The sequence below is a fragment of the Staurois parvus genome, unplaced genomic scaffold (genome assembly GCF_062004578.1).
Source record: "Staurois parvus isolate SC_StPar_1 unplaced genomic scaffold, SC_StPar_1.0 ptg000132l, whole genome shotgun sequence".
Taxonomy (NCBI): Eukaryota; Metazoa; Chordata; class Amphibia; order Anura; family Ranidae; genus Staurois; species Staurois parvus.
Window position 1 is genome coordinate 6,971,145 of NW_028317928.1, and position 23,719 is coordinate 6,994,863.

At 46.3% G+C, this 23,719-nt stretch overlaps 2 protein-coding genes across 3 annotated transcripts in view; both read left to right on the forward strand.

The window, feature by feature from the left end:
• The window catches only part of LOC149466253 (uncharacterized), a 113,757-nt gene that overhangs the window by 46,454 nt on the left and 43,584 nt on the right, over positions 1 to 23,719 (forward strand). The gene's annotated exons all lie outside the window — the stretch shown is intronic.
• On the forward strand, positions 2,013 to 22,432 carry LOC149466254 (uncharacterized). Of its 2 annotated transcripts, none has more exons than XM_089672943.1 (7): positions 2,013 to 2,150; positions 6,978 to 7,064; positions 7,169 to 7,266; positions 7,956 to 8,064; positions 9,976 to 10,073; positions 15,573 to 15,645; positions 17,439 to 22,432. In XM_089672943.1, the coding sequence occupies exons 2-7, from the start codon at positions 7,031 to 7,033 to the stop codon at positions 18,695 to 18,697; spliced, it is 1,671 nt and encodes a 556-aa protein (XP_089529069.1). In that variant the 5' UTR covers positions 2,013 to 2,150; positions 6,978 to 7,030; the 3' UTR covers positions 18,698 to 22,432. The 2 variants fall into 2 exon arrangements, with proteins under 2 accessions (XP_089529069.1, XP_089529068.1); XM_089672942.1 differs by having other exon boundaries at positions 2,020 to 2,150; positions 7,980 to 8,064.

Genomic DNA, 23,719 nt, shown 5'->3' on the forward strand with positions numbered 1-23,719 from the left:
GGGGGATAGAGAGAGAAAGGGAGAGGAGGGGGTAGAGTGGAGATGGAGAGAAAGAGAAGGGAATGAGGTAGAGGGGGGGGGGTGGAGAGAAAGAGGGAGGGGGGATAGAGAGAGAGGGAATGTGGGGGTATAGGGGGGATGGAGAGAGAGAGGGAAGGAAGGGGGGTAGAGAAGGGATGGAGAGAGAGAGGGAAGGGAGGGGGGTAGAGGGGGGATGGAGAGAGGGAAGGGAGTGGGGTAGAGGGGAGATGGAGAAAGGGAAGGGAGGGTGGTAGAGGGAGAATGGAGAGAGGGAGAGGAGGGGGGTATAGGGAGGATGGAGAGAGAGAGGAAAGGGAGGGGTGTAGAGAGGGGATGGAGAGAGAGAGAGGGAGAGGAGGAGGGTAGAGGGGGGATGGAGAGAGGGATAGGAGGTGGGTAGGGGGGGGTGTGGAGAGAGAGAGGGAAGGGTGTAGAGGGAGGATGGAGACAGAGAGAGGGAAGGGAGGGGTGTAGAGGGGGGTGGAGAGAGAGAGGGAGAGTGGGGGGGGTAGAGGGGGGATGTAGAGAGAGGGGAGGGGTGTAGAGGGGGATGGAGAGAGAGAGGGAGGGGGTAGAGGGGGATGAGAGAGAGGGAAGGGAGGGGGTAGAGGGGGGTGGAGAGTGAGAGGGAGGGGGTAAAGGGGGGATGGGGAGAAATAGGGAGGGGGGGTGGAGAGAGAGAGGGAAGAGAGGGGGGGTGGAGAGAGGGAAGGAAGGGGGGTAGGGGGGTTATGAAGAGAGGGAAGGGAGGGGGTAGAGGGGGGATGGAGAGAGAGGGAAGAGAGGGGGGATGGAGAGAGAGAGGGAAGGGAGAGGGGGAGAGGGGGGATGGAGAGAGGGAAGGGAGGGTGGCAGAGGGGGGCTGGAGAGAGGGAGAGGAGGGGGGTAGAGTGGGGATGGAGAGAGAAAAGGGAGAGAGGGGGTAGTGGGGGGGTGGAGAGAGAGGGAAGGGAGGGGGTATAGGGGGGATGGAGAGAGAGAAGGGCGGGGTAGAGGGGGGATGGAGAGAGGGAAGGGTAGAGGGGGGATGGAGAGAGAGAGAGTTGGAATGGTGGGGGGTAGAGGGGGGATGGAGAGAGAGAGGGACGGTGACGGTAGAGGGAGGATGGAGAGAGGGAAGGGAGGGAGTAAAGGGGGTATGGAGAGAGAGGGAAGGGAGGGGGGGTGGAGAGAGAGAGGGAAAGGAGGGGGGGTAGAGGGGGGATGGAGAGATAGAGGGAAGGGAGGGGTGTAAAGGGGGGGTGGAGAGGGAGAAGGGCGGGTACAGGGGGGATGGAGAGAAAGAGGGAAGGGAGAGGGTAGAGGGGGGATGGAGAGAGAGGTGGAATGGTAGGGGGTAGAGGGGGGATGGAGAGAAAGAGGGAAGAAGGGGGTAAAGGGGGGATGGAGAGAGAGAGGGAAGAGAAGGGAGGGGGGTAGAGGGGGGATGGAGAGAGAGAGAGGGAAAGGAGGGGGGTAGAGAGAGAGAGGGAAGGGAGGGGGTAGAGGGGGATGGAGAGAGAGAGGTAAGGGAGGGGGGTAGAGGGGGGATAGAGGGTAGAGAAAGGGAGAGGGGGGATAGAGGGGGAGTGGAGAGATAGAGGGAAGGAGAGTTCCCTCCATTCAGAAATAGATCAACACAAAACGATAGTTTAATATAGAAAACAAATAAAAATTTGTGGACGTTTTTGCAAAAAGTTTTGCTACAGCGATGGCTGGTTGGAACGTGCTGTCAAATAACACTTTATTTTTTCCTCGATTTTTCGCTTTTTTTTTTCCTCGATTTTCTACCCATCTGTGGCCAGCTTTGTTGTAAGTGAAAAGTGCTGCTACTCAGATGGTTTTGTTGCGAGTGCACCAAATAGGGCTATAATCACCTAAAGAGCCAGGTTCACCACTAGAGTATTGCTATGGGTGAAGAGGAAGTGTCCTCATACTGCTGGTGTGGTGGCCATTTTGTTGTAGACCAGAGGAGGAGTTTTAGTGTCTAAATTCCTGGAGGGGGTGTGAGTCTAAAGAGTGTGTGCTCAGTGAGGAGGAGGAGGTAATAACGTTTTCTGATTATGAGAGAAGAGATTTTCAAGGGGGGAAGGGGGCATGTAACCTGAGCAGAGAGTGCTATAGTGCTGGAGCGCCAGCAACTGGGAAAGGTACGTATCCACAGAGCTTGCACTCTAATGTCCCACCTCAGTCACTCACTATTATTATATAGCTCTGACATATTCCGCAGTGCTGTACAGAGATCACTAAGTCATTCACTTTGATTTTTTTGCACCAGAAGAGCTTGCACTCTAATACCCCAGGACAGTCGCACACTATTATTATACATTTAAATAGCTCTGATTTATACCATAGTGCTCTAAGGAGAACACTGAGCCATTCACATCAGTCTCTGCACCAAAGGAGCTTACGCTCTAGCTTTGCAGTCCGGGTTGTCACATGGTTCTATGGAGTGGTTGGAGGCAAAAAGAAAGTCTGGGAAGAAGAAGGATGTGTCTGAACCTGAACCTGGGAGGGTAGAGGTGTCTAACTCATTTGATGTATTATCTAAGGTGGAGGGTGTGGGTTCTTCTGGTGATGAGTCGGTGATTTCCATGGAGGAGGAATCATAGAGGACATTAAAGCGTGCAGGATCTCCGAGTAGGGAGGGGGGTAAGCAGGCTAAGAGACGTGTATCTCAATCATCCTGATGGCGGTTCTATCTCCTTTGAAGGTGGCGACCATTAATGTCACCAGCATAAAGTTAGTAAGTGCTCGTAACATGGCCTTATTTTTGCTCAGCAGGGTTGATGCTGATATTTTCTTTTTGCAAGAGACCAGGTTGTCCAGTTTGACCGATATTCATCTGGCAAAGGAGTGGAGGCATGGCCCCTCCTGGTCTCTTGCAGCCGAGTTGCGGTTGCGGTAACCTGTTGGTGGATTATTGAGGTAGAAATGGGGAGATGCATGGTCTTAGACGTCTCCATGGGGGGGGGGGGGGGCAGGACCTGCCCCTGATTAACATCTATGGGCCCCAGACAAAGTGGGACAAGAAATGTCTCTTCATGAAGATCAAGCCTTTTCTTTTTACAGCCCAGCAAGTTGTCTTCGGTGGTGATTTAATACCATCACTAGGACTAAGGACAGGAAAGGTACTGGAGTCAGGCTGGACTGTGATTGCTTTTTAGAAAAAAAAAAAATAGCTAGAGAGGCAGGACTGGTTGATGTGCACATTTATTGCTGCCCAGATGACATGGGATTCACCATTCAACTATGGAGTAGTCAGAGTAGAATATATAGGTTTTTTTAAAGGAGAACTCTGCTTTTTCGGCACCAGTGTGTCAGGCCTTGGAGTTTTCCGATCATTGTATTCTGTCTGTGACTGAATAGCCCCGATACACCACCTAGGGGGGAGGGGTAATTGGAATTTAAAAGGTACCCTCTCCTACTTCCACTCCGATCGCCTAGGCGATCGGAAGCGGAAAGGTGTTCTCCCTTCCTCCCTCCCCGTAGTCATGAAAGGTCCCAGAAGACTACAGGACCATTCAGGAAGCGCAGCACTACTCGCGCATGTGCAGTGGGTACCCGGCTGTGAAGCCGCCAGCTGTCACAGCCGGGTGCCCACACTGAAGATGCCGGCACCCAGGGAGAGAACACAGCCGGTAAAACAGGCTGCAGGGGACACACCACGGGACCAAGGGACAGGTGAGTGTGTGTTTTTTAAAAAACAGCAGCTGCAGTTTTTGTAGCTGCTGACTTTTATTTTTTGACAGCGTGAGTGGAACTCCGCTTCTGGCCCCATGTTTGGTGGAGGTTTTTAACAGCTGTCTGAGAGAGGGTTCACTCTCTCCCTCCATGCGCCAATCTGCATTGATTCTTCTGTCAAAGGGTAAAGATTCTTCCAGAATTGAGAATTGGTGACCCATTAGCCTTCTCAATGTTGATGGGAAGATACCGGCAAAAATTATTTTCTGTCATTTATCGTCTGTAGCGGGCAATTTACTGTCTGGTCATCAGCACTGTTCGGTTCAGGGTAGAAGCACTTCCAGTGGTGTCAGCTGTCCAGAAGGCCCTGGAGCAGTGCAAGGCTTTAGCATGGGGAAAGTTCCTGCTGGCATTGGATCAGGCCAAAGTTTTTGATCGGGTCAATAATGAGTACCTATGACTGCTTTTTGACAAATATGGCCTGGAGGGGGGCTTTATCGATTGGCTGAAGACTTTATACAGAGGGCAGAAAGCTTCATCCTTGTGAATGGTTGGATTGGACATCGCTTTGAGGTTTGCAATTGATCCCTTCATTCAGAGGTTAGAGAGTGGACTGTTGTGTGGAGTTCCTTTGGGCATTCCTGGGGAGCCTCCTCTGAGGGTCATGGCCTATGCTGATGACATGTCTGTTTTCATCTCTGGGACAGAGGAGGTGGAAGAGGTGGTCTCGGTAATGGAACAGTATGCTAAGGCATCTGGGTCAAAGATCAATCGTTATAAAAGTGAGGTTTTCTGCATGGGAAAGGAAAGAGAAGGCTTTACGGTAATGGTTGCCTTCCCAGAGCCCTGGCAGAAAATTAAAGTTTTAGGCATCAGATTTGGTCCTGGCGATTACAGCCTTGGGTAAGCAGGCTACAAGATGCCGATGTCAAGGTTTCCATCTGGAAGGATTGGAAACTCTCTTACAGGGAAAGGATTGACCAGATTTAAACTTACTTGATCCTGGTATTTCTGTATGTCAGCTTTGTCTGTGTTTTGTCAGTGTCTCTCTATGCAAAGATCTACAGCTGTTTCTTCCACCTGTTATGAGGGAACAGACTGAACCCCATCCCAAGCAGATGGGTGGCCAAGGTATGGTCAACCCATTGGCTTTCTTTTCTCTTATGTTTTTGAAACATAATTTTGGTAGTATGCTGGCAGAAGAAATGCCTGGGTGGGTTGGTATTTTTCAGTCCTAGTTTAGGCCTTTTCTGCGAAGCTGGGAAAATGGTGAGCCAGTGAAAAGCCTGAGGGTCCAACATGGTAAGTTCCTGGCTTATGTTGCCCCGTGCCTGAAAATGCTTTGGTAGTGGGAGTTACAGCAGAGGAAATTAAGTCTCTTCCTAGAAAGGCCCTGGAAAGGAGGGTTGTTGAATCTGCCTTTAGCGAGCCACTGACCTTGAGGAATTGCCCAGGCCCTGTTATGAGGGAGGGTCTGTATTTGAAATAATCTGGAGAAAATCCCTTTAAAGTTTCGGGTTTTGGCCTGGCTCTCGTTTCATGGCAGACTTTATGTGAAGGGCTACCTGAAGCATCGCTCTGAGGAGAACCGTGGTTGTCCAAGAGTGGAGTGTGGTGGGGTAGTGGAATCGATGGACATTTCTTGCTTCAGTGCCCCTTCAATATAGAAGTCTATAAGCGGGTAGGTGGGTCTCTGGGTATCTCTTTCCTTTCCCACTTGAATTACGCAGAGTGGTCTTATGGAGCCTTTCAAACTTGCTAGGATTTTGAGACACTTTCTAGTTAGCTTAGTAGTCACATGGAATGCACGGTGTCAGGTTTTCATTCGCAAAAAAAGTCCTTGCTGTTGAGGTGGTGGTGCACAACATTCTGGGTGAGGTTGGGAAGATTCGGGGTCTTGAAAAGGTTGGGTGGTGACTGGGGGCTTGGACAAAGACGTGAAGGAATGTCAGGTCCCTGTAGCTGATGTCTGTCAGTCTCTGGGTGTGTGGCTTTCCTTTCTGTCCTTTCACATCCCCTAGATTTTTATAAGATCGGAGTTTGGAAAAAAGGCTGCATGCATGGGTTCAATATATAATCGTTCCTTAGCCTGAGGGTGTGTTTTAGGTGTAGGTTAGGGATTGAGGTGCATTGATAATAATAATATTAAAATATGGTTTGGTTTGTATTTTTTAGTTTTGTTTGGTTTTTTTCCTTGCAAAAAAAAAAGCGGTTTCCTGTTTTGTTTTTTGCTGGAGTAAGCTATTTTTGTTTATATTTATTTTTATTCTGTATATAGGTAAATATGTTTTTATTACGCCGTTTGTTTATAAGATTTTTAATAAACAAAAATTTACACTCCACATTCCTCCGTTTTGATTACTACCGTATTTTTCGCCGTATAAGACGCACCTGACCATAAGACGCACCTAGGTTTTAGAGGCAGAAAACAGGAAAAAAAAAATTCTGAACTAATGGACTGCAGACACAGTACAGGAGATGACCAGAGACTGCGGACAGCACAGGGATGACCAGAGACTGCGGACAGCACAGGGATGACCAGAGACTGCGGACAGTACAGATGACTGCTGACCTTTGGGGAGGTGGGGAGCGGGTACCTGAATTTGACAGGTACCCGCTCTTACTTCCGCAGAGTTTTTGTTTGATCTTACCTGTTCCTCGATCCAGCCGCGCGCTGTCTTCCCGGCTTCTGTAATGGCGCTCGGCATGACAGCCGGGTGCCCAGTGCGCATGTGCGAGAAGCACTTGCGCTTTGTAATTGGTCCGGCGGCTTCTGGGATCTGTCATGTGTCCCAGGTACCGCCTTACCATTCACAAAAAAGCACCGCTTCTTGCGCATGCGCACTTGGCACCCGGCTGTCATGCCACACTACAGAAGCCGGGAAGACAGCACGCAGCTGGATAGAGGAACAGGTAAGGTCCCGCTGCAGAGCTGAGCGGCCGGCCCAGTATTCTGACACGGCCGCGGTGGAAATACCGGACCGGCCGCTCCATATTCGCCTTATAAGACGCACTGACATTTCCCCCCCAGTTTTGGGGAAGAAAAAGTGCGTCTTATACGGCGAAAAATACGGTAAGCTTCTATCCTACAGGCTCCTCTTTATCTAATCACCTGCTGGAGGAGAGATCTTGGGCAATCCTTACTGTCAAGGACCTGGAAACTAGATTCAAACTCCCATGTCTTTTGGCGAAGGTTTGAATTTGCCTTCTGGAAAGGAAAAATAGTTGTTCTTGTCGATAAAAAATGTTTTAAACATTTTTTATTTATATTATCATTATATTTTTTAATATAGCAGAAGAGAAGTGGGAGTATATAGAAGGACACAAGGATCTCTACAAGGGCTTAATGATGGAGAACCGGCCGCCCCTCACATCTCCGGGTAAGAGGAGACTTTCATTTCTTGTATTGAGCATCCACCTAGATACACATATCCTCTGATATAAAGACAGAAATGTATTCAGTCGGTGTGTGTGTTCCCTACAGATGGATCCAGTAATGGGAACCCACCAGAGAGATGTCCCTGTCCTCTGTATTCCCGGGACTCCACACAGGAACATCAGGAGATCCCTCAAGAGGATAAAGTAGGTGGAACCAAACCGGGTCTTCTGGTATACTTTGCAGACTTTACTGATCTTGTAAAATTGTTGTCCCTCTTCAACAACAATGTAACTGTTTGTTTTTTAAAGGGTTTGTTCATCTTTACCAAAACAAACTATATATTCAGGTAAGGGGCAGCCATAGATAAAAACAAACTGTGCAGCTATGACTGTAGCTGAATAATACCCTTGCTGTAGGTGTAAGACATTTTATATACCTCCTGAATCGTGGCCAAAAGACCAGGATGTTACTAAGACACTCTCAGGCATTACTGCTCACCTTCACCATCACAGGGGCCAACTCTGATTCCAACCCCCTCACCTACACTCTTTCTCACCTGTCACGGCATCTGTGATGGTGTGATGGAGGAGATCGAGAAATAAACATGGGTTGGGGTTTGAGAGCTCGCTCTTGTGATGATGGAGGTGAACAGAAAAAACTAGAAGTGTCTTAACAACATCCTAGAAACAAGGTAGGACAGGATGATGCTATCTCTGGGAGTTTTTCAGTCGGGATTTGGGAGGTACGTAAATGGCCTACACCTATAGGAAGGACATTATCCAACTTCAGTCAAAGCTACACAGTTAATTTTTATCTGCAGATGCCCACTACCTGCATAGCAAGTTTTTTTGGTAAAAGTAAACTAACCCTTTATAACTCATGTTTTCCCCAGGCTAAAGGGTTTGTTGTTGTCAAGGTTGAACCCATAGATGAAGAACAGTCATATGTGAGGGGTAATGAGCCGTGTAAAGAGGAGGAAATTCCACCAGAGGTCAGCACAGGTGAGTAATAGTCACTGTCCATTAGTAGGTTGTGTAAATTTTGTCCAACCGCAATTGAACGATCAAGGTTAATAAACCAATACCACTAGCAGAAATGGTTGCTCTATCCTGAGGATCCCACAGACCTCCATTGCCTCTTGGTCATGGTGTTCTGTATAAATTAGGTGTGGGTTCCTTGTGGTAGAGAAGTAGCTGTTGTCTCCTCCCTACCAGTTCATAGATTTGGGTGAGTTATGCTCACATGTGCTGGCATCCACCCCAATTTTCAGCACACATACAGTAGATGCACACATCAGTGCAACACAATGAAGAGTTCTGCTTCTTATGCAGTGTCCTCCTCTTCTCTAGTTAAGCTGTTAGGCTAAATTTAGTTTTGGTTTCACTGCAGTCAGTGGAGCATTAATTTATTGTTTCTGGTCAGAGTTTCCTAACAGGGTGCTTGATTTCTGCCACCTGCTTCTACAAGAAGCTTCTAGAACATAGAGCAGGGAGAGTCAAATGTCCAGTATGAATATTTATTATGCCCCAGCCTTGGAAAAGAGTGTCCAGAAGGTGCCTGGTGAGGTGATAAATGTTTGGGAGGCCTTGTCAGAGTGTTCTTTCCTCTCCAGGGAGGATGCCAGCTCTCCAAAGGCGGCTGCCCCTGGGAGATATTTAGTGAGACAAGAAATTGCAGTCTGGGTCTCAGCAGGTACTGGGATGAGGATCTGGACAAGATTGCTAAATGTTTGTTTGCTGGAGGGTGTCATCCTGAAGTCCTGGACTGGAGAAAGATCGTGAATGAATGCTGGGTGGCAGACAGCTCATGGGATATTGTGAGTAAAGACCTTGCTGAAGACTTTTGGGTGTACAAGTGTTAGAATGGGACTAAGTGCCAGAGGATGCTGTATGGACTGGGACTACTCCTATAGAGTCCTAGATATACTTGCCGTCAACTGTTACTTTCAGAAAAGGCTGCTAAGAAATGATGAGTGAGAAGCTGTCTTCCTGTTATTTCTGCTATTGTTTGGAGTATCCTGATCCCTGAACCCTTCTCCTGTACAAGTTATTCAACAAATACATTCCCGTAGACTAAGCCTGTATTGTTGGTGTGTGTGGAACTGTGCTTGTGACTGGCAGCCTCTGTAGTACTTAGGAAGAACTTGTCTGTTCTCAGTGGCCCCTCCAGGGATGAGCACTACACTTAAAAGGAGAAAGTGGTACCCCTGATAGAGTTTAGGCTTCTGGGTGCCATCTTGGTAATGACTTACTCATTTTTATTGACATGAATGGCTCTGGTCCATCTGAAACATTTCTGCCTGACCATGATCCATTGGGAATAGACCAAGGAGCTCCACCTGCAGTTCCATTGAACGTGAACCCTTTTTATATACAATGTGGATTCAGAAAAAAGATGTACAATTGAGATTTTTGGATAATATACAGTACCTCCTTCTTGGGACTAGAATGGGATGTCCTGAGAAACACATAATTTGTAGAGCTCCTTGGTCTTAGTCTGTTCCATGCTTTAAAAGAACCCTTTCCTAAGGGATTTAGATCTTGATTGCCATCAAGCCAGGTCAACTGCTTTCTTGGATTCCATTTGGTTCACCAACTACTTCTGACCATGCTTAGAGTTTGGTTTGTGAATTCCATATACAGGTCAATCCCTGTGAATTTGGTATTACACTTCCACATCTAAAGCAGACCTTTAATTAGAGAAACATGGAAGCTACCATTGATGATTATGCTAGCTGCCTGGCTTCAATGCCAAGGCTTAGCTTGATTTTAAAGACTGAATACAGGTGAGGACTTTGGTGAACATTTAGGTCTATGGGAAGGGGGAATAGCTGTAAGTCAAAACTGTAACTGGGATACAGCGTGCAGGAAATGGTATAATGATATTTATCTGATTATATGTTTATTCCACAGATGGACCCAGTAAAAGAAATACCCCAGAGAAATGTCCCTGCCCACTGTATTCCCAGGATTCCAAACAGGAGGATCATGGCATTCCTAAAGACCATAAGGTATATCAAACCAAGAACCTGGCAAAAGACTATATCAAATTACAGAAAAGCAATGTCATAGGTACATCTGTCTCTGTATCTTGGGCATATGTGGAGGGGATGCTGCCTTCGGCTTTTCATAATCCATCCCGGGATTGATTGCATATACCAGTCTCATTGTGTCAAATTTTGTGTAATTCTCTGTTTGCAGGTAGGCTGGTGGTCTGTGATCTCCTATTTCCAAGACTTACTAGGGAGGGGGAAATGTCCAGTTCTCCCCATCCAAATTTCTATGTGACCAGGCCTAATAATGCTATTAGGCATTATTAGTTGCCAGGAGAGGAGTGCGGCACCTGTCCTTCTCGAGGTTTAACAATTGACATCTGAGATAACCTTCTGATCAGCACAGCTGTAAAGAGAAGTTATTGGAGACTCTGCAGACTTTCTTGAGCCAGTCAGGTTTCTGTTTCTTTTGGCTCTTCTTTAGAGAATCACACTATTTGATCATAGTTTGTGGACAACAGACCATCACACCTAAAATGGCAAAAGTATGTGGACACCTCTCCAGTTGATCAAGTTGAGGTGCTTCCAGTGAAAGAGTACTGTTCAGGTTAAAGATACAAAGACATTTTTGGCAATTGTGCTTATACAACCTTGTGGTAATAAATAGGTTGAGGCCCTTTTGTGTTCCAGTATAGCTGTGCACAAAGCCAGCTTCATGAAGTCATGGTTTGACCAGTTCGGTGTGGAGGAACTTGAATGGCCTGCTAGGAACCCTGACCTCTACCCTCATGAAAGCATTTGGAATGAATTAAAATGCCAATTGTTAGCCAGGCCTCCTCATCTAATATCAGTGAATGTCCTCATAAATGCTCCTTTGGCTGATCTCGAAAATATTGTGGCCTTCCCAGGAAAGCGGAAGATGGTATAGATGCAAGGAAAGGGGGAAGGGGGTGCAGGAAGTGTGGGGAAATCTCTAAAGTAATCACAAAGCAATAAAAACTTTGTGAAGAGGGCTTAGAATCTCCTGCCTGCATCTATTGACACAGAATGGGCGGCTTGGCCCCGCCCTCTGCTGGGCACTGCATTTGATTGACAGCAGCAGGAGCCAGCTATCAATCTGTTCAGGGAGGAGGTGGACAGCGGCAACGACCGCTGCTCCCATGCACATAGCCGGATCGGGGTTCAAGTAAGTGTAAGGTGGGGTATTATACTTCGATAAGGAATTGCCGGAAGATGATTTTTTTTTCCCCTCCCACCCCTCCTTTATTTATTTATTTTATTTTTTCTCATTCATTTTTATTTCCTATTCCTAGTTACTACTATTATGCGGGACTAGCCTAACATGCAGATCTAGAAACTTATTGAACTGTTTTATTTTCAATTTACTCGACCTTTTCCTACTAATGTCATGAATATGTGATGTACCTATTAACTGAAACTTATATTTACGTCATATCAATTTGACCTGTTTTTGTTGCTATATATCTTTGCAGCAGAGAAGGTTTTTCACATTAACCACTTGCCCTCCAGAGGATTCCCCCCACCCTTCCTGACCAGGCCATTTTTTTGCATTTTTTGCATTAGGGCGCTGCCTTATTTTAACTGATAATTGCGCGGTCATGCAACGCTGCACCCAAATGACATTTATGGGGTTTTTTGCATTATAAACAAAAAAAATACCGACAATTTTGAGGAAAAAAAACTATATTTTTGACTTTTTGCTATAAAACATGTCCAGTATAAAAAATATTAAAAAATCAAATTCCGTCATAAATTTAGGCTAAAATGTATTCTGCTCTATGTCTTTGCCTAAAAAAATCCCAATACGTGTAAATTAATTGGTTTACGTGAAAGTTACAGCGTCTACAAATTTAATTTATACCAGTAGTGGCGGCGATCAGCGACTTATAGCGGGACATTCTGACGCTGGGGGGGGGGAAATAACTGTCACTGACATCCCCAGTGACACCGATACAGTGCTAATAAAGCACTGACACTGTACTAATGGCACTGGGTAGGAAGGGGTTAACATGAGGGCCGATAAAAGGGTTAACTGGGTGCTGTGTGTGTATTACTAGGGAGATATGCTGTGCAGAGAGATACAAAGCAGCATGTCCTTGCTGGCAGGAGAGGTCTCTCCCCTGTCAGCTTTGCACAGGAATCGCTGGGTGCCGCCGGGGAATCTCCTGCTGGGACCCGGTGATTGACATGCCTAGCCGCTAATGGTGGCACGTGTGCTCCCTATCCAAAAATGCAAATCGTGTGTGTGTGTGTGATTTTGCACAGCCCTGCCGCCCTGTATTACTGCTATAGCGATACCAAGCAGTTAAAGGGCACAGGCATTCTGGTACTGGGGGGGAACTGACTGTCACTGAAATCCACAGTGACACTAATACAGTGATCAGTGCTAATAAAAACACTGTACTAATGGCACTGGGCAGGAAGGGGTTAACATCTGGGGCGATCAAAGGGGTAACTTTGTGCTCTGTGCTGTCTTACTGTGTAAGCACGCTGCTTTGTATGGCTCTGCTATGCAGCCGGGACCCGGTGATCAACATCTGAGGCTGCCAATGGTGCGCACCCCCTACCTGGAAATGCAAAATCACATGTATATATACATGTGCTTATGCGCAGCCCTGCTGCCCTGTTGTAGTATTTCTGGAAAGCGGTTAATGCATAGAATGCAAGAAGGTGAAAACCCTTAAGGCTTTAGAAGCACTTTAAGCCTCCTACACATAATGAGAACATCGGGCAAAAAAAAAATAAGTGATCAACCGATAATCTATTCATTAGCACACAGCTTTCAAGAGCCAATCACGACAGTTCATGCGAAAATATCCGAAGGGACAAGCTTAAAAATGTTTCTCGTACGATAACAGAACTAATGATTTTCGTGTGATTAGTATAGTATTTATATGAAAAAAATTGAGCGACCAAGACCGCGCATGCTCGGAAACTAAAGCATACCTTACAATACAATACATGACATCACTTCCGAAGTTGTATTCTGTCTTAGGACAATTTTCGTAACTAATAAACTTTAATAATCATTCGTGTGATATTCTCATTGTAGGCTTTATAGGGTATATGTACATAAAATCACCATCACTCAGGCTATGTATCCCATCTTTAACCCCTTGACGCCGACGTCACACAAATATGTGGCATCACAAAACTGGGCTTTTTTCCGTGGGGCCACATATTTGCGTGCCTGTCTTTGTGCTGGGAGTGCGCCGCACAGCGTGCTCCCAGCACAAAGACCGGGATGTCACTCAGAGCCCCGGGTCCCGTTCTAACGATCGGGAACCGAGATGCCTGATTCCGGGTCACATGATTGCTCTGATAGCCTCTGATTGGCTATCACAGTGATCAGTCATTGTACAGCCTGCCCCCCCATGTTTTTTTTTTCTCTCTATGAATGGAGGAGAGAGATACATTGTATCTCTCTAACTCCTGGCATAAAGGGGAAAAAAAGATAAAAAGATGAAATTAAAAAAAAAAAAATTATATATACAGTCAGGTCCATAAATATTGGGACATTGACACAATTCTAAAATTATTGGCTCTATACACCACCACAATGGATTTGAAATGAAATGAACAAGATGTGCTTTAACTGCAGACTGTCAGCTTTAATTTGAGGGTATTTACATCCAAATCAGGTGAACGGTGTAGGAATTACAACAGTTTGCATATGTGCCTCCCACTTGTTAAGGAACCAAAAGTAATGGGACAGAATAATAATCATAAATCAAACTTTCACTTTTTAATACTTGGTTGCAAATCCTTTGCAGTCAATTACAGCCTGAAGTCTGGAATGCATAGACATCACCAGACGCTGGGTTTCATCCCTGGTGATGCTCTGCCAGGCCTCTACTGCAACTGTCTTCAGTTCCTGCTTGTTCTTGGGGCATTTTCCCTTCAGTTTTGTCTTCAGCAAGTGAAATGCATGCTCAATCGGATTCAGGTCAGGTGATTGACTTGGCCAGTGCATAACATTCCACTTCTTTCCCTTAAAAAACTCTTTGCTCGCTTTTGCAGTATGCTTTGGGTCATTGTTCATCTGCACTGTGAAGCCGCGTCCAATGAGTTCTGAAGCATTTGGCTGAATATGAGCAGATAATATTGCCCGAAACACTTCAGAATTCATCCTGCTGCTTTTGTGAGCAGTCACATCATCAATAAATACAAGAGAACCAGTTCCATTGGCAGCCATAAATGCCCACGCCATGACACTACCACCACCATGCTTCACTGATGAGGTGGTATGCTTAGGATCATGAGCAGTTCCTTTCCTTCTCCATACTCTTCTCTTCCCATCACTCTGGTACAAGTTGATCTTGGTCTCATCTGTCCATAGGATGTTGTTCCAGAACTGTGAAGGCTTTTTTAGATGTCGTTTGGCAAACTCTAATCTGGCCTTCCTGTTTTTGAGGCTCACCAATGGTTTACATCTTGTGGTGAACCCTCTGTATTCACTCTGGTGAAGTCTTCTCTTGATTGTTGACTTTGACACACATACACCTACCTCCTGGAGAGTGTTCTTGATCTGGCCAACTGTTGTGAAGGGTGTTTTCTTCACCAGGGAAAGAATTCTTTGGTCATCCACCACAGTTGTGTTCCGTGGTCTTCCGGGTCTTTTGGTGTTGCTGAGCTCACCGGTGCGTTCCTTCTTTTTAAGAATGTTCCAAACCGTTGTTTTGGTCACGCCTAATGTTTTTGCTATCTCTCTGATGGGTGTGTTTTGTTTTTTCAGCCTAATGATGGCTTGCTTCACTGATAGTGACAGCTCTTTGGATCTCATCTTGAGAGTTGACAGCAACAGATTCCAAATGCAAATAGCACACTTGAAATGAACTCTGGACCTTTTATCTGCTCATTGTAATTGGGATAATGAGGGAATAACAGACACCTGGCCATGGAACAGCTGAGAAGCCAAGTGTCCCATTACTTTTGGTCCCTTAACAAGTGGGAGGCACATATGCAAACTGTTGTAATTCCTACACCGTTCAGCTGATTTGGATGTAAATACCCTCAAATAAAAGCTGACAGTCTGCAGTTAAAGCACATCTTGTTCGTTTCATTTCAAATCCATTGTGGTGGTGTATAGAGCCAAAAATGTTAGAATTGTGTCGATGTCCCAATATTTATGGACCTGACTGTATGTGTATATATATATATATATATATATATATATGGTAGTAACAAAAAACACACAGCTAAATTTAAAAAAAAGATTTTTTTTTTTTTTATTATTTTGGGCCAGTTTTCCTTTTGATAATAAAAATCAGGAGATATCCATTATCATTTACCACCAAATGAAAGACCAATTTGTCCTAAAAAAAACGCGGTATAATCCACCCGGATCTACAAAGTAGTTGTGATGATATGTAGGGTTTTACTAACGCATGTCAATGTTGCAAATTTGTGCTTAGGCATTTAGATTTGTTTTACCCTTAGGCGTGAAGGGGTTAAAAACAATAAATATGTGCCTACAAACTGCTCTGTCTGTTCTAGGCTGAAGATCATGCGATCCCTAAAGTCGAAGATGTGAAAGATGATGACTTGTACAGCAGCTCTGACGCAAGAGGTAAGTTACAAACTACCAATACTCGGAAAGACACATGTCCATCACTGCCATCCTGCATAAACCCCGGACGATCCATACACAGAGATAAATTCTTTTAAAGGGAACCTGAAAGCCCTCATGTTAATGGCCTTTGCCTGATCTACCCCCCCCCCCCCCCCCGCCCCCACACCTTCCTCTTAGCAGAGATGGGACTGTCTGGTATAGTCAATTTACACAGGCTGTCCAAAAGCATGTGGTAATTCTATTTTATTGAGTTTTCAAAAATACCATTAAAAAAATCTAAAAATCCCTTTGCTGGTGAATTTGGGTCCCCCTATAGTTCTACATAGCCAGTCACTTAGCAGTTTCATCCGGAGACAGAAATCAGTCCTTGAGCATTTGTTTTGTTATTTTATTGAGGGGATTAGAACTTGATAGGGGTAAGGGGGGTGTATAGGATGCCCAGAGAACCGAAATCTGAGGACAACTTCCTGAACTATTCACAGCTTCTTCTCTCTGACACAGTCTCTGTTGGAGAGAGAGTCAGTAGCTCCAACTGTACCACCCCAGACCCTAGATGAACTCTTCTTCACCCAGCAATCTGGAGACTTTCTTCCTGGGCAGGGGATCTGGCTTTAAATAAGGTGCACAGTCTCTAGCAGAGGGCTAATCTGGTTTCCCAGCAGGAGTGCTCCCCTTTTCGCCCAGGGGGTGTAGGTGTACTCACTTAGATCCTCTCCTATACCGCTTTCAGAATGGCTGCTGCTACCAGGCCTATCAGCTGGGTTGCAACTTCCCTGCCATACAGGCGGTCCTCTATCAGGGGGCCAGTGAGTTTCGAGTTTTCCACCTTTTCAGCTCCAGGATCGCAGGCAGGCCCACCTCAATAGACCCCCTGGCAGCCTTCCTCATCCAGCCTCATATCTTCCTGCTCCACACTCCTTTCCTACCACCACTCTCATCCTGCTACTGAGCAGGCTCTTCCACTTTTAAGGGAGTCCCAGCCCCTTGTCAATCCTTCTGTTGGGAATTGGCTGAGGTCCCTCGGGAGTTTAGCCGCCACTCCTCAGATCCACCCACTGCCTCCAAGGCCCTCCTCCAAAAGCTTTAGAGCAGGGGGAAATTCCAGAGAGGCTAGCCTGCAGAGCCTCTCAGCCCTGACTAGAATTTGACCCCTCTGGCTATCTTGCCTGAGCTGCTAATCAGCTCCTAACTAACCATTAGGGTCTAGCTCCCCTTAGCTGAACTAAGAGGGTGCTATACTACAAATAAAGTTCATCTAGAAGAAAAAAAATTGTACTCCCCCTGCCCCCCCCCCCTTCCCATACCCTCAACAGGATCATCGTCAGAGTAAAAGATTATATATAGCTCCTGCAGACCTCACACAAAATAGACAGTTATATGGTCTAGGCAACATCTTGTAACCACACAAAGAAGGTACCACCATAGAGCAAACATCAAGCCCCCCCAAGAGTAGAGGACAAGTCCCAAAGGAAGCCTCCAGTGGGAGACCTGGTGAAATTCAATGTATTTTGGAAAAGGGAACATTTAGAGAAGGACCCTAATATGTAGAGCCATACCCCTCCTCTAAATCAGGATGAAAGAGGAAGTCAAGTCACCATTGCTGACGATCTTTCTTTAATAAAGAACCTAGCATGCTTTGTCAACTGAATGCCAAATGTCACTTTTTAATAGAGTACTTGTTATGGGCCACCCTTAGTCAATAGTTGGGATATAAGTAGGCAGGTGGTGGGTTTGATTGGCTTGCAGTGCTTATTATTTTTTATAAATCTTCCATGTCTGGTTTTCCCCAGATACACAACATGACAGGAAGAACCCTAAGAAACATCCTGGGAGTCCTCGGGACAGTGAGCTTACCGAAACCCCCGTTGACCTCTCTGTACACCAGGGCTGCTTTCCCAGTTGCCCCCTTCCTACAGCCAATGATGCCAATGAGTTCTTCCCTTGCCATGAGTGTGGTCGCTATTTTGTCCAAAGAGCCGACCTTGTGTCCCACCAGAAAACACATTCTGACCAGGCCACCAGTGAGGGAGCTTTCCCTTGTCTTGAATGTGGGAAGGCCTTTGACCAGAAACACAAGCTTATACAGCATCGCAGGATTCACTCTAAGGACAAGCCATTTGCCTGCTCTGAATGTGGGAAGTGTTTCATCTGGAAGTCCCTCTTGGCACGGCACCAAAAGGTACACAAAGATGAGAAACCGTACTCATGCTCCGAGTGTGAAAAGCGCTTCACCTGGAAGTCAAACTTGGTTGACCATCAAAGGATTCACAAGGGGCAGAAGCCCTATGTCTGTTTTGAGTGCGGAAAGTGCTTTGGGAGCAAGCTGCACCTCAGCAAACACCAACGCGTGCATACTGGCGTCAAGCCATATCCATGCACAGAGTGTGGGAAATGTTTTGCAGAGGTGTCGTCCCTTGTTAAACACCGAGGCGTGCACGCTGCTCAGAAGCCGTTCTGTTGTCTTGAATGTGGGAAGTACTTTGCGTCAAAGTCCAACCTCCTTTGCCACCGCCAAAGAAGCCACGCAGGAGAGAAACCATTCTCCTGCTCTGAGTGCGGCAAGCAATTTGCCAAGAAGCCATGGCTGGTGGAGCACCAGAGGACACACACTGGAGAAAAACCATTTTCATGCTCCAAATGCAGCAAGTGCTTCACACAGATGTCCTCTCTGGCCAAGCACTCGAAAATCCACACAGGGGAGAAGCCATTCTCATGCTCCGAATGCGGCAAGCGATTTGCTGGGAAGCCCAATCTGGTCCTACACCAGAGGACGCACAGCGGTGAGAGGCCCTTCTCTTGCCCTGAGTGTGGCAGTTCGTTTGGCAAGAAGCAGTGCCTGGTCGAACACCTGCGCATTCACACAGGTGAGAAGCCATTTTCCTGTGTGGAGTGCGGGAAATGCTTCACGCAGAGGTCCAATCTCATGAAGCACCGTAGGACTCACAGCGGAGAAAAGCCTTACTCATGTTCGGAATGCAACAAGTCTTTTGCCAAAAAGTCCAGTCTAAATGGTCACCAAAAGAGTCACCAGAGAAAGGTGCCTGTGTGACAACTCAAAGACCGTAAAGATTCCTTGCAGTAACCATGCTGGGCTACCAGATATGGTGGAGATGGAGTTGTGACCCTCAGGCCTCTATTTTTCACCAGAAGACATGACATGGGTGCCCCCAGCTTCACTGTACACAGCTCCTATAATGAGAATGGACACATCTCAGGAGCTGGGACCCTGGCAACCCCACATAATTTACAGCCGATACCTAATTTTTATATCTGCTTTTTTATTACAGTCCCTTTTGGGTTAGGTTACTGTCCAAGCTGCTGAGACTCCATGTTGTATTTGTACCCATAATCCCCTGCTACTGTAGACACGGACTTGGTGGCATGTAGTCACATGGTTTTCCAGTAGGAGGATAAACCTAAAAGAGCTTTTGTACTCGAAGACTTCAATCCCTTGGCTTCTCAAGACGACCATACCTCCTAAAGAACATAATGCAGATGGTTGCTGGTCTGTAAACTCTCACAGACCATAAATCAGATGGTGAAATGTATAGTTTTAGGGTCTCAAACACTACTGGAGAGAGGAGGCAAGGTGAGACAGGTCTGGACTTTGTAGCCGGGACATAATCAAGGCTCCAGATTATAATTCAGGCTACATGTACACTACAATCTAACAGTATTCCTGTGGTTAGCATAGCCATACCCTCTGCAATGTACCCGATGTCACATGACCGTCCTCCAGAAGGTTGGCTGTTGTCTGAGGGCTGGTTTACACCTGAATCACTCAGAAACGCTGACCACATTGCTGTGCAATTTCAATTCAACTCAGTACAGTGCGATTTTTCAGCCCATTCATTTGTACCTGAAAATAACTGTCCTTCTGACTATATGATTTTACTTTACCTGCACTATTTTCATGTATTTCAATCATCTATTAGTGGTTGAGTGTGCATCAGGCAGTGCAGTATGAAGCCTTGCTAAACGGCTGCTGAGCTAAAATCAATGTCAAGATAGGCCATGCCAGAGCTTGAAAAATCCCAGGTGCCAGGTCGATTAGAAATTGCATCCTGTGCCGGGCTTCATACACTGCCTACCACTGACTTCAATGCAAAATCGTGTCCCTTTGACTTCATTGCAAAAGCACCTCCCATTTACTTTAATGCAAAAATGCTTCCCATTGACTTCATTGCAAAAACGCCTCTCGTTGACTTCAATGCAAAGACGCCTCTCGTTGACTTCAATGCAAAGACGCCTCTCGTTGACTTCAATGCAAAAGCACCTTCTATTGACTTCAATGTAAGAATGCTTCCCATTTACTTCAGTGCAAAAACGCCTTTTATTGACTTCGATGCAAGAATGCTTCCCATTTACTTCAATGCAAAAACGCCTTCTATTGACTTCAATGTAAGAATGCTTCCTATTTAGTTCAATGCAAAAACGCCTTCTATTGACTTCAATGTAAGAATGCTTCCTATTTAGTTCAATGCAAAAACGCCTTCTGTGGACTTCAATGCAAGAATGCTTCCCATTTACCTCAATGCAAACACGCCTCCCATTGACTTCAATGCCAGAATGCTTCCCATTTACCTCCAATACAAAAACACCTCCCATTGGCTTCAATACAAAAGTGCCTCAGATTGACTTCAAAGCAAAAACGCCTCCTATTCAATTCAATGCAAAAATGCCTCACATTCACCACTTCAATGCAAAAATTCTACCCATTGACTTCAATGCCAAAACTTTTGTCAATAGCAATCCTATTGGAACACTTATCTCCGCATGCCACTCTACTCACTTGCGAGTCTGGAATGCACTTCCCTAGGTAACGCCCACATGTGACACTGAGACTCCATGAGACTGAAATCCAATAAATGAAAGGGACGGGGCAGGGATTGTCAGGCTGGGGAGGAAAGCGGTATATGATGCTGGACGTCCTCTAGCCAGATTTGCTGTATCTTCTAATGTACAGTGTGAGGAGCTCACAGTGTGCAGTAAAATCAGAGGAAGCCGTATCAGTCCAGAAGAGGAGCTGGTACACCTAGGCAAGACTGAAGGGGAGGAGCTGGTACACCTGGACAAGACTGAAGGGGAGGAGCTGGTACACCTGGACAAGACTGAAGGGGAGGAGCTGGTACACCAGTGCAAGTCTGAAGGGGAAGAGCAGGTACACCAGTGCAAGACTGAAGGGGAGGAGCAGGTACATCTATGCAAGATTGAAGGGGAGGAGCCTGTACACCAGTGCGAGACTGAAGGGGAGAAGCCTGTACACCAGTGCAAGACTGAAGGGGAGGAGCAGGTACACCCGTGCAAGACTGAAGGGGAGGAGCAGGTACATCTATGCAAGATTGAAGGGGAGGAGCCTGTACACCAGTGCGAGACTGAAGGGGAGAAGCCTGTACACCCGTGCAAGACTGAAGGGGAGGAGCAGGTACATCTATGCAAGACTGAAGGGGAGGAGCCGGTACACCTGTACAAGACTGAAGGGGAAGACCCGATACACCTGTGCAAGACTGAAGGGGAGGAGCCGATACACCAGTGCAAGACTGAAGGGGAGGTTTGAATAAATACATCAAATGGTAAAGGGCTTCCAATGGACTCTAGATAGTGAAGTACACACAACAATACATATAAAAAACAAATGATATAATCAGTAGCTCCTAACAGGTGAATCTCTTCAAAAGTCGCTATGACTACTACAACAACATGCCGAGGCAACAAATCACAAAAATGAATTAAAATAATTATACAAGCAAAAGTTTTTACAAGCAGTATAACATTGCACTCACATGTCAAAAGACTCAAAGCATTTACAAACATGGTATCCTGTCTCCAGCCAACATGATGAAGTCACCGCTCTCTTGATGTGTTTGGCTTTCTTTGAGAGCCTGTAAGAAAGCCAATCCTGGCTGCAGTGACGTTATCATGCTGAGTCAGAATGCCATGTTTGGAAATACTTTGAGTCTTTTGACAGTTGATTAGCAGTCCGCACTATTGGCCTATTTTCTGCTTCCTTTATGTCATCTCTGTACCTGGGAGTCTGATGACCGTTCTCTTTGCGGAGATTTGGAGAGGAGCGGTGTTTACATATAAACAAAGTGCAGTTGACTTCAGGAGGTGTGGTAAAGGGCACCATGTTGAAGGACATTCCTTTGCAAAGCAATCGGAAATTGTTTGTGATTGCATGAAAGTTGGATGGTGTATGGGACTGCATCATCAAATCTGACGTGTCACAATATACAGTACCGGAAACAGGCCATCCTTGAGCTCCAAACAGTGGCTTTGCCTAGGCTGAGATGATGTCATCAGTTTGCTACAGGCAGGAGGAAGCATTTCCTCAGTCTCCTCTCTCCCAGACTGTACATTGGAACTCTGTAGCAAATAGCAAGGCGAGAGGCTGCAGCAGGGGGCTCATCAGTGTCAGACATTTGTGAACACAGCCAAGAACTTCACGGACAACAGGATTTACATGACTGGGTCATCTCTAAGCCGGCATGTCAGTCCAGGAAGTAGATGGTGACCCTGGATGATGCCTGAACAAACATGGCGCCGTCCCTCCCAGAGGAAGATTCCTGTGATCCCCTTGAGAAGTAATGAGTCCAATATGTATTCTCATATAGATTCCTAAAAACACTATAGTTGCCCTCCTCTAACAGGACCATAGTAAAAATTCCAGTCTGTGGATGGGCCAAGGTGTGCGGGCCTTAAAGGGCATGTACCATGCATATTTTAATTATATTTTAATTATACCATTGTGTGTGCTAGAAACATTAAAGGACAACTGCATATACCTTTTCTGCTAGGTTTTTTTTTTTTTGCTTCTACAATTCCCTGTACATACCCCTGCCATCTATATCCGAGTGCAGTGATTGTCATCACAAGACAGGAGCTTGGGGGTGTGGCCTGCCAGTGCTGGAGGATGGACAGAATGATGTGATGGGTGTGGTCTGGATAGTGACTGTCTGCAATTGGAGGAGAGAAGGGCAGATTGTTCTACTTTGATCAATAAGGTAAAAATATATATATATATTGTGACTGTAGAAATCTCCCCTCTTATCGCAAATCCTCACCCCAAATCCCCCCTTTAATGGCAAATCCTCACCCCAAATCCCCCCTCTTATCGCAAATCCTCACCCCCAAATCCCCCTTCGTTGCAAATCCTCACCCCCAAATCCCCCCTCTTAGCGCAAATCCTCACCCCAAATCCATCCTTACAACAAATCCTCACCCCAAATCCCCCCTCTTAGTGCAAATCATCACCCCAAATCCACCCTTACAACAAATCACCCCAAAATCCCCCCTCAACGCAAATCCTTACCCTAAATCTACCCTTAGAACAAATCACCCCAAAATCCGCCCTTATCGCAAATCCTCACCCCCAAATCTCCCCACTTAGCAAAAGTCCTCACCCCTAAAGCCCCCCTCTTAGCACAAATCCTCACCCCCAAATCCACCCTCAGCACAAATCCTCACCCCCAAATCCACCCACAGCACAAATCCTCACCCCCAAATCCACCCTCAGCACAAATCCTCACCCCCAAATCCACCCTCAGCACTAATCCTCACCCCCAAAGCCACCCTCAGCACAAATCCTCACCCCCAAAGCCACCATCTTATTACAAAAACCCCAAATCCCCCCTCTTAGGGGGGATTTTGGGGTGATGATTTGTTCTAAGAAGGGGGATTTGGGGTGAGGATTTGCAGTAAGATGGGGGATTTGGGGGTGAGGATTTGTGCTGAAGGTGGATTTGGGGGTGAGGATGTGTGCTAAGAGAGGGGCTTTAGGGGTGAGGATTTGTGCTAAGCACAAATCCTCACCCCCAGATCTCCCCTCTTAACATAAATCCTCAACTCCAAATCCCCCCTTAGCACATATCTTCATCCTATGCCCCCTCCTTAGCAGAAATCCCCTCCCGTCTACATCACCTTCCTAGCACAACTCCTCTCCATTCCCCAGATTCCCTCCTCCCAGCACTAATATTCTCCCCCCCAGCAACAATCTTGGTTATTCCCCCCCCCCCCACACACACACACACACAGATTGATATGTCACAATCCCCCTCCCTCCCTGAATTTA

Coding starts and splice junctions, on each gene's coding strand:
- LOC149466254 (XM_089672943.1), top strand. CDS start 7,031: ATGATGGAGAACCGGCCGCCCCTCACATCTCCGG. Junction 7,267..7,955: donor AGATCCCTCAAGAGGATAAA/GTAGGTGGAACC, acceptor TGTTTTCCCCAG/GCTAAAGGGTTTGTTGTTGT. Junction 10,074..15,572: donor GCATTCCTAAAGACCATAAG/GTATATCAAACC, acceptor TGTCTGTTCTAG/GCTGAAGATCATGCGATCCC.